The sequence below is a fragment of the Oncorhynchus nerka genome, linkage group LG6 (genome assembly GCF_034236695.1).
Source record: "Oncorhynchus nerka isolate Pitt River linkage group LG6, Oner_Uvic_2.0, whole genome shotgun sequence".
Taxonomy (NCBI): Eukaryota; Metazoa; Chordata; class Actinopteri; order Salmoniformes; family Salmonidae; genus Oncorhynchus; species Oncorhynchus nerka.
In genome coordinates this window covers 28,854,162-28,865,383 of record NC_088401.1, presented here as the reverse complement: position 1 = coordinate 28,865,383, position 11,222 = coordinate 28,854,162, and the positions used below count along the sequence as shown (strand labels likewise).

The window sequence follows — 11,222 nt, the reverse complement described above, 5'->3', positions numbered from 1 at the left end:
TCAAATATAAAATATATTTTGATTTGTTAAAATATGTGTTACTTTTTAGTCTTCACTAATATTCCATAATGTAGAAATTTGTAAAAAATAGGTAAGTTAAAAAACCCTGGAATGAGTAGGTGTGTACAAACATTTGACTCGCACTGTATATGTTATCCTAACAAAACACTGTACATGGATAACAGGGATTAAATACAATAGAGTTAATACAATGCTCAGTACTAAATTATGTACAAGACCACCAAGAAGAGAAAGGGATGGCACTGTGTCTTTAGCAAGCACCATATTGTAAGGTTGCACTAATCAGCTTTGCTTTGTGTATGAATGAGCATCTATATGGGGAAAGGCTCATGTTGCAACTGGCTAATTCCTCTTAATCCTGACATATCTCCTACTACTTAGAGATTGTTTCCAATGGAAGGAGCGAGGGGATTGCTAGCGAGATTAGCGCTGTTTAGCTCCTCCTCTGCTGTTTACACTCATAGTTGCTTTCCCTCTCTCACTCCCTCGAAGCTAACCGAATTCACCGAAAATGGATTAATCCTCCTCCAAAATATGTCCCCAGGCACAATGACAAAACGATGTAAGTTTTTTTTTCTGTTGTTGGTTTTGGTGTTGTTGTGGATTAGATAGACAAAGTTGTGTGAGTGTGACCAGGGGATAACCTTGGCCTGACTGAAATTTGGCCTCATGGAGGTGTACTGTGTGTGGTTGTCAGGTATTAGTGCTGTAACTTACTGGAAGATAATAGGGCAAGATGGCCTTCCCCCATCCCAGCAAACAAATGATAGTAACCAAATAAAAAGATCCAATCAACACTCAAAGAGCCATGTCTGCATATAAGTGCATATAACATTTATATATTTTTCTAAACCACATTTTATATGCACTTACATGTAGACATGGCTCTTTGAATGTTGGTTGGATCTTTTTCTTTGGTTACTATCATTTGTGTTCTGGGATGGTGGAGGGTTATCTTGCTCCCATTATCTTCCTCTGATTGTAGGTCATGCAGTGTAAAGCCCCCATTCAGGAGATGGAAGACCTGCAGGTAAAATTATGAGTCCTCTACTCTAGAGATTGGGACTGATATCACTGCTTTGACTCTTGTTCTGGATGCCGTTGGAAATGGGAACATACACCCCTGTCGTGTGAATTTATAGAATGTGTGTCAGAATTACAAACCTTGTTAAGGAAACTCACAGTGGGATGCAATCTCCACATCGGTAGTGACTGGAGGAGTTGACAGCATGCACGTACACCTACAGGCCTTTAAGTTGAGGTGGATCTTTATAGCCTCGTTAGGCTGAGATACAGTGCATTCGGAAGGTATTCAGACTCCTTCCCTTTTTCCTCATTTTGTTACGTTATAGCCTTATTATACAATTGGGTGTGAATACTTATGTAAATGTGATATTTTTTTATTTTTTATACATTTGTAAAAAAAAATCTAAAAACCTGGCTTGCTTAGTCAATATGGGGTATTGTGAGTAGATTGGTGTTGGGAAAAAACAATTTAATCCATTTTGGCATAAGGCTGTAATGTAACAAAATGTGGAAGAAGTCAATCGGTCTGAATTCGTCAAATGTTTGTTGTTGTTAGTCTTTTAGAGCTTTCCTAGTATGTCTAGTTGCCTTTTCAGATACCCAAACTATAGTACACCCATCCATTCACTAATACAGTATTATACAATTTGTTGAACGTTGCTGGCTAGCAGCTATCATCAAAGTGCACCGTCAAAGAACGGTTCTTCCAGGTGGAATGATACACTCACCTTTTGGTCTTTCACCCTACACCAAGACAGTAGGCTTATTTACGCCTTCCTGTTCTATCCCATTGTTGTCTCTGATGTTTAAGGGATCATCCATTAGGTTTTGTTTTGGAAGCCTTTGATCGTGTAATGGACCCAGAGAAACATCCCCCTGAGTTCTTGGTCCACGCTAACAGGGCAGTCATTCGTTCAGTACTGGTATGTCTGGTGTTCTCAATGTCTAAAGTGTTAGGACTCATTCCCACTCACACACGAACAGTGATGTAAAGTACTTAAGTAAAAAATACTTTAAAGTACTACTTAAGTCGTTTTTTGGGGTATCTGTACTTTGCTATTTCACTTTTACCTTACTACATTCCTGAATAAAATAATGTACTTTTTACTACATACATTTTCCCTGACACCCAAAATTGCTTGTTACATTTTGACAGGAAAATAGTCCAATCGATACAGGGACGTAATCCCCCATCCCTCTTTCCAACAAAGAAAAAACCTGCTCCTGCAAGTGAATTGGACGGCCAAATGAAACCTGCCCCCAGCGCCTCCTTAATATAACTTTTCATGGCTGAGTCTCTGGACCTGAGAGAGAATACAGCCCTCCTCTCGGAGGAGTGGTGCTGAGCAGGAGGTCAATGGCACAATCGTAGGACCTGTGAGGAGGCAGTCGGCTGGCCCTTCGTTTGCTGAAGACCTGATTCAGATCCCCGTAATCCTGAAGGTATGCGGTAAAGATCAGGCTTGTCATCCCCAGCTGGGGGAACAGGAGAATCGAAAGCCTCCAGACGAGCATGGCCAGAAAGATGTGGAAAGCGTTGCTGGCAGATGGACTGGCATGAAGGATTCCATCCCAGAACTCTTTCAGAGGGCCAGTCAATTTGAAGGTTATGGATAGAAATCCACGGATGTCCAAGAACCAGGGGTAGCTCAGGAGAGTCCACCAAATTTCACTGGATAAAATCCACATGATAATCCAGAACTCGTAGCTGAATAGGCATGGTGAGTTGCTTCACCTTCCCAGACCCTAGGGGCACCCCATCCAGCGCAGTGACCGACAACGGAATGTCCAGTTTAGTGAGGGGCAGCCCCTGTTGGCGAGCTAATGTGCGATCCAGAAAACACCCGGCAGCCCCAGATTCTATGAAAGCAGGAATGTCCAACTGCCCATTGTCCCACCGCAGGTTGGCTGGAAGCATCTGACTCGCCAGTATTCTCCCATCTACTGACGAGTCCTCCCGTTTCCCGTCAGCTCGGGACAGGAGGCACGGAAATGTCCAGACTGTCCACAGTAAAGGCAACGTTGCTCGTTAATCCTGCGTCTTCTCTCCAGACCGGAAAGTCTGGGGCGTCCCAATTGTATTGGCACCTCTGAAGGAGAACCAGAGCTGAATTGAGAACTCTGATGGGGTATAGGACAAGCAGACGCATAAGGCAGTGGAACAAATGAAGAATTGACTCCCTCAGCGGAACCCGAAACACTTGAATCCACTCAGAACCCCTCCATCCTCTTACAACAACGTTCCCGAAGCCGGTTGTCAATCCGTGTGGTCAGAACGATAAGCTCATACAGAGTATCAGGGTTGTCCCGGGAAGCCAGTTGAGAACCTCACTGAGTCTGTTCATAAAGGCTGGGTGAAGTGCCTCTGTATACCGCTCTCAGCGGCGTGTGTCCGAAAGTCAATAGCGTAATCAGCTACGCTCTGGCTGCCCTGACAAAGCGCAATGAGTCTTTGAGCAGCATTCATGCCACTGATGGGGTGATCAAAAATCCAAATAATCTCCTGGGTGAAGCTATGCCAGTTAAAACAAACGTCCGATTGCTGCTCCCATATGGCCATGGCCCAGGCCAGAGCCCGTCCTGAGAGCAAGGAGATGACGTATACCACTCTGGAACGCTCGGTGGGAAACGTTGATGCCTGCAGCTCGAAGGCCAGCGAGCATTGGATGCACCTCATAGCGCTCTGGTGCCGGGAGATGAGGCTCCCAAAGGGAGGAAGATGCTGAGCTGGTAGGGAATGGAGGATTAGGAACAGCCATAGGTGCAGCAGCCGTTGCTCCCGTCTGTCCTGTCTGCAGAACGAACACAAGAGTTCTTAAATCATCCGACAATGTCTGCAGCCGCGCCTCATGGCAGCCAATCACAGCTTCATGGTGGGTGAGAGCCAACCGTAAATGGTGGAGTTCGGAATGTTCCTCGCACGACTGAGAGATCTCTGCTGGGTCCATTGTTGACTTAGGTCTACTGTCACAATAATGCTTGTACGAACTCAAACCCAGGTGCAGAGAAACACAGCAAGCAGAGGTAAGGGTAAATCCAGATCTTTTGCTTAGAGCCTTAACATAAACAAGTCAACCGCACAAGAGCACACTAATAAAGCAATGAGACCTAAGCAAATATCCAGACCAACTGAGGAACCTAAATAAACAAGGCAACCAGGTGAACAGAGAAGGTAATTAAACACAGGTGAATCCAATAAGTAATAATCAGGGTAACCTGGAAACTAGAAAACAAGGTAAGGGTGCCCTCCAGCAGTAACCTAAGGAAACAACAATCAAATAAAACAGAAGCTGTGACACCTCTCCCCTGAATTCTGCAAAATACAAAAGTATAAGAACACATTTACTCATTTACTCTGGATATCCAAGAAAATATATTTTACAAACAAATTCCAAGAATCCTTAAATAATATAAAGTCAACTGGGAAAATCATCAGCTATTGAATAAGGAAAAGGCATCAACAAGTATTCAATCTCAATTTATTGTTGGAAATAAGACATGATCCTGATATTATTTAATGTGAATTCAATACACTTTTTTCTGAATATGGGTTCCTCTCTGTCAAAGAAAATGTAAAAAACTGATGGAAATCCCTTAGATTACATTAAGGGACATTTCCCATCTGTAGTTCAGTTTGATCTCTCTCAACCACCTTCATGAGGTAGTCACCTGGAATGTATTTCAATTAACAGGTGTGCCTTGTTTAAAGTTAATTTGTGGAATTTCTTTCCTTCTTAATGCATTTGAGCCAATCAGTTGTGGTGTGACAAGGTAGGGTTGGTATACAGAAGATAGCCCTATTTGGTAAATTAATTTTGTTATTTTTAAAACATTTTATTTAACGTTTATTTAACTAGGTAAGTCAGTTAACTTCTTGCGTCGAGCCATCCCGGATCCGGTATCGTGACTACAGCCTCAAGCTCATTACCATAACGCAACGTTAACTATTCATGAAAATCGCAAATGAAATGAAATTAATCTATTCGCTCTCAAGCTTAGCCTTTTGTTAACAACACTGTCATCTCAGATTTGCAAAAATATGCTTCTCTACCATAGCAAACTAGCATTTAGCATTTAGCGTTAGCATTTAGCATTAGCATTTAGCATTAGCATTAGCAGGCCACATTTTCACAAAAACCAGCAAAAACATTCAATAAATCATTTACCTTTGAAGAACTTCGGATGTTTTCAATGAGGAGACTCTCAGTTAGATAGCAAATGTTCAGTTTTTCCTGAAAGATTTTTTGTGCAGGAGAAATCGGTCCGTTTGGTGCGTCACGTTTGGCTACCAAAAAAACCCGAAAATTCAGTTATCCAAACGCCAAACTTTTTTCCAAATTAACTTCATAATATCGACTGAAACATGGCAAACGTTGTTTAGAACCAATCCTCAAGGTGTTTTTCACATATCTCTTCAATGATGTATCGTTCCTGGAAGTATGAGTCTCCTTCTGTAACGCAAGGTACAATGATTGCCACTGGGAATTACGCACCGACTTAGACAAAGGACACCGGACGGCCCCCTGGCAAATGTAGTCTGTTATGGCCAATCTTCCAATGATATGCCTACAAATACGCCACAATGCTGCAGACATCTTGGATGAACAGCGGAGCGCATAAGCTCGTTCACAGCATATTCACAGCCATATAAGGAGACGTTAGTAAAACACAGCGTCAAAAATCCTGTTCATTTCCTGTTTGAAGTGTCATCTTGGTTTCGCCTGTAAGATCAGTTCTGGGGTACTCACAGATAATATCTTTGCAGTTTTGAAAACGTCAGAGTGTTTTCTTTCCAACTCTGGCAATTATATGCATAGTCGAGCATCTTTTCGTGACAAAATATTGCGCTTAAAACGGGCACGTTTTTTTATCCAATAATGACATAGCGCCCCCATAGGTTGAAGAGGTTAAGAACAAATTCTTACTTAGAATGGCAGCCTAACCCAGAAGACACTGGACCAATTGTGCTACCCTCCCCCCTATGGGACTCCCAATCACGGCCAGTTGTGATACAGCCTAGATGTAAAAAGAACAAGTCCATATTATGGCAAGAACCGTTCAAATAAGCAAAGAGAAAACCACAGTCCATCATTACTTTAAGATATGAAGAAAATTTCAAGAACTTTGAATGTTTTTTCAAGTGCAGTCACAAAAACCATCAAGCGCTATGATGAAACTGGCCCTCATGAGGACCGCCACAGGAAAGGAAGACCCAGAGTTACCTCTGCTGCAGAGGATAAGTTCATTTGAGTTACCATCCTCAGAAATCGGCAATTACCTGCACCTCAGATTGCAGCCCAAATAAATGCTTCACAGAGTTCAAATAACAGACACATCTCAACATCAACTGTTCAGAGGAGACTGTGTGAATCAGGCCTTCATGGTCCAAAGGAGGAGGTGTGATGGTGTGGGGGTTCTTTGCTGGTGACACTGTATGTGATTCATTTAGAATTCAAGGCACACTTAACCTGCGTGGCTACCACAGTATTCTGCAGCGATAAGCCATCCCATCCCGTTTGTGCTTAGTGGGACCATCGTTTGTTTTTCAACTGAACAATGACCCAAAACACACCTTCAGGTGTATGAAATATAAAATATATTTGGATTTCTTTAACACTTTTTTGTTTCCGTATGTGTTATTTCATAGTTTTGATGTATTCAGTATTATTCTGCAATGTAGAAAATAGTACAAATAAAGAAAAACCCATACATAAGTAATGACTGGTACTTTTGACTGGTACTGTATATCTTCATCAAATCTATGCAAACTGGTCTTGTTCCTAAAGATTTGAAAATTGACAAAGTTATCCCCCTCTATTAATCTGGGGATCCAATATATTTTACAAATGATCGACTAATATCTGTACTGCCATGTTTTTCTAAAATCCTACAAAAATTGGTGTATAAGACAATATTGAAACTTGTAAATCAACATTGTATTCTATACTCGCACCAATATGGTTTACGTGGATAAAATCTTTACAACTTTTAACAACAATGAATATGCTCTTGGCATCTTTTTAGATTTATCCAAAGCTTTTCACACAGTTGATCATGAAATATTATTTTCTAAATTGCATTATTACAGTTTTCATGATTATACATTTAAAAAATATATATATATATTTCACCTTTATTTAACCAGGTAAGCTAGTTGAGAACACGTTCTCATTTACAACTGCGACCTGGCCAAGATAAAGCAAAGCAGTGCGACACAAACAACAACACAGAGTTACACATGGAATAAACAAGCGTAAAGTCAATAACACAATAGAAAATGAAGTCTATATACAGTGTGTGCAAATGGCGTGTGGAGATAGGCAATAAATAGGCCATAGTAGCGAAGTAATTACAATTGAGCAGATTAACACTGGAGTGATAAATGAGCAGATGATGTGCAAGTAGAGATACTGGTGTGCAAAAGAGCAGAAAAGTAAATAAAAACAATATGGGGGTGAGGGCTATTTACAGATGGACTATGTACAGCTGCAGCGATCGGTTAGCTGCTCAGATAGCGGGTGATATAATGTAGCAATATGTATGATAGAGAACAATTTGTTTATGCAAACGGCTGTGCATCTACCAGGACCAAGATATCCTGTGGTTTGCCACAGGGTTCAATAATTGGACCTTCTTTATTCCTAATCTATGTCAATGACTTTGCTGGTGTGTCTTCTATCGTACTTCCTATTCTCTTTGCTGATGATACACACAATCATTTTGATTCACATATTAATGAAGCCAACTCAGGTATGGCCACATTTTCTGAATGGTTCCAGATAAACAAATGATCTCTAAATGTAAAAAAAAAAATATATAAAAAAATAAAACTTTATTGTATTCACTAGTAAGCATAAGAAATATAGTTAAGAAATGAAAATAAAAAAGAGCCAGAATCTCAATTGGTAGGAATGAAATGGAACAGGTCACATCCACTAGATTCCTCAGAGTTCAAATTGATGAAAAGTTATCCTGGAATGATCATATTCAATTTGTTTGTAGCAAAGCGATGACATCTGTTGATATCATCAGAAAGATTAGTGGTTTGGTTCATCAGGCTTGCTTCCTAACTCTATACTATAGCTTAATTAACTGTAATATTGTCTGGGCCAGTACATATGCCTCCTACCGACACAAATTACTCATCATACAAAATACATTTAATTACCTGGCTCCATCTGCACCTTTGTTTAAGAAACTCAATATCTTGTCTATTTACAACATTAATGTACGCCAGTTATGCACTTTCATCGACAAATACCTCCCAGATAGTTTACCTAACCCTTCAATGGATTCTTCCATGGTCATTCTGAAATCAATCTATATAACACAAGACACTGCGAAAACCTTCATCCTCCCCACTGCCGCACCTCACATAGTTAATTCTCTATCAGATACAGAGGTACCATACTCTGGAATTCTTATCTTCACATTGCCAAAACATCATCCTCCCTCAATAACTTAAAGCAAAGACTGGGGGTCAGCCTGAAACTGCATAATAATCCCCTCCATATAGCCGAACTCTCTCTCTCTCTCTCTCACACACACACACACACACACACACACACACACACACACACACACACACACACACACACACACACACACACACACACACACACACACACACACACACACACACATTGTTTCTTGTATATTGAGTATATCATGTACAATTATAATTAATATGCTTTGATTAACTGATTGAAAAAACACCTTACTTGCATAATGTTTTTACCGTTTTTTTTCAAATCTATTTTGTCTTTCACGTCTTTTCTTTGGTGCAAATAAATAAAACCTAAAACATTGGCTCTGTTTCAACCCAATTAGATCCACTCCAGTGTTCAAAGTGCAAGGCCTATGCACGCTGTGCATCTGAGGTAATCAAGTATCCTTGAGTAATGTTCTCAGGACATTGTGAACAACCCTTACAATTACAATCATCTCACTGGAATTCCAACAAGGCTAAACACTGCGGTAACAAATCTAATGAGAGATAAAGCTACAGATCCTTTACAATCACTTTTCTTTACACAAACCCAATATTTGAGAAGGCCCAGGACTACACTATTGTTTTGACTACCAAAAATAGACCATGGACTTATAAAGACACAAATAACAAGCCTGGCTAACAAGGTTTCCCATCCATCCATCAATTCATCCATCCATCCATCCATCCATCCATCCATCCATCCATCCATCCATCCATCCATCCATCCATCCATCCATCCATCCATCCATCCATCCATCCATCCATCCATCCATCCATCCATCCAGTACCTTCTTCGTCATTTGAACTGGCATGTGGGGAGGGGTTAAGGAAGATACAAGACACACGAATGGAAGCATGCAACCATGGTAACCACAATTGGAAGGGAATATGTAGAACGAACTGCCAAGACTGGAGACATATTGCTTATATGCAAAGATGTGAATCATTTGATTTGATGTGCCAAGATTGGTAGCCCTTTTGTTTATTTCATTCGCGGAATGAAAAGTTGGGTCTTTAACAAGAAATGTTCATTCACAATGGCCATGTTATTCCTTTACCCCTCTCTTTCCCAGGAGATCTCTCATGAAGATGTTTCCACAATCAGGGAAATCGATTATCTTCGACACATTTCCTGATCCGACAGATACCTGGGAGATCATCGAGACCATCGGGAAAGGGACTTATGGCAAAGTCTATAAAGTACTCAACAAGATCGATGGCAGCAAAGCGGCTGTCAAGATACTGGACCCCATCCATGTGAGTAATGTTTCCTTACTTTCTGAAGTAGGTTCTGAAGTATGTGTGTCTGCATGTCGAGGTGCATGCTTTTGAAATGAGCATGTTGGGGTTTGGTTTTTAAGTAGGCCAATAATAGGAATGTCCTTTCATGCCATGCAGGTGTTGTTGTTATTATGCATTAGTGTGACTGGCCGGCAGTAGCCTTCGGTATGTTTATGGTCCTGGGGAGCCATAGTGAGGACACATCACATTACCTGTAGCCCCAGAACTGTCATGTGGGGAGTTTCAGGGAGCTTTAGGTCCTGGGCTGCCATCCATGATGAATAGAAACTACACATTGGTCAGGAACGTGGTTTTCGGACAAGTTTCACATGGATTTTCCCGTTTATTTTTCACATATTAGAAAAATGTCACGTGAGGAAAATAAATGGCACATTCTCAGACATGTGTAAAGTTTCACAAAGATGTTTCACATATATTTTTCACACAAGTTCATTACACATTTTCCAACATTTCACATGTGCTATTCTAAGTTTCACATGTGTGCTTTTGGAACCGGTGGGATTGGAGTCCATGTCTCCCACAGGAGAAGCCAATGTCTTGACTGTTTGATCAAGAGCGCCAATATTGGGTTTCTCTTCCAATGTATATGTAATGGACACAATGGGAGACAGAGAGCTGTTTTAAAGGTGTTTATTTGTAACGGACCACAGGAGGAGGCAGGTAGCTGGGTCCAGGGGCAGGCAGAAGGTCATACACAGGGGGTCCAAAAAGGCAACAGGACAGGCAGGGAAAAGGCTAGTAACGTCATCCAGGATTTCAGGCAATAGGTTGATAACAGGAGTACAGACAGGGAAAAGGCGTTGTTAGTGAGGCAGGCCAAAACTATCATACACGGGAGGATTAAATTGCAGGGAACCCAGCACTCCAAATAGACACGTGTCACACATCAAAAAACAAACAATATCTCACAGTGACGGGGTGCAAAGAACTTAACTAAATAGTGTGTGATAATGACATACAGGTGTGTGAACAGGTTATCAGAATTCAAGTGATTGGGATCTGGAGAGTGAGCTGCGTTCAAGAGATCTACGTGTTTGAGAGTGTGAGCTGGAAAGTGGGCTGAAAAGTGAGCTGCGTTCAGGGGATCTGTGTTTGAGCGTGTGAGTTGGAAACAGACGTTACAGTATATTTATTATCAATTTCTCTCAATCTCAGAATATTGATTCTTCAATAAAAAATAGGGCTGTCAAATGATACATTTTTTAAATGAGTTAATCGTAGGATTTGCTGTGATTAATCACGATTAATAGCAAATTCAGAATTTTCTCGAATTGAGCTGTCATTTAAGCTTTTTTACATAAAGAATATTAACGTCTTGATATTGTCCATGGTAACAGTTAGCAAAATCAGGTAAATTTAAGATTTAGCAAAGCTATCATCA

General features: G+C 40.8%; 1 protein-coding gene across 5 annotated transcripts in view; it reads left to right on the top strand.

Annotated features, from left to right (window-relative positions):
* Window positions 1-467: 467 nt before the first annotated feature.
* The window catches only part of myo3a (myosin IIIA), an 80,017-nt gene continuing 69,262 nt past the window's right edge, over window positions 468-11,222 (top strand). For all 5 annotated transcript variants that reach the window (XM_029661277.2, XM_029661276.2, XM_065019476.1 and 2 more), the window contains exons 1-2: window positions 468-583; window positions 9,613-9,796. In XM_029661277.2, the coding sequence (XP_029517137.1) occupies window positions 582-583; window positions 9,613-9,796 (186 nt within the window). In that variant the 5' untranslated portion in view covers window positions 468-581. The remainder of the gene's footprint in view (window positions 584-9,612; window positions 9,797-11,222) is intronic.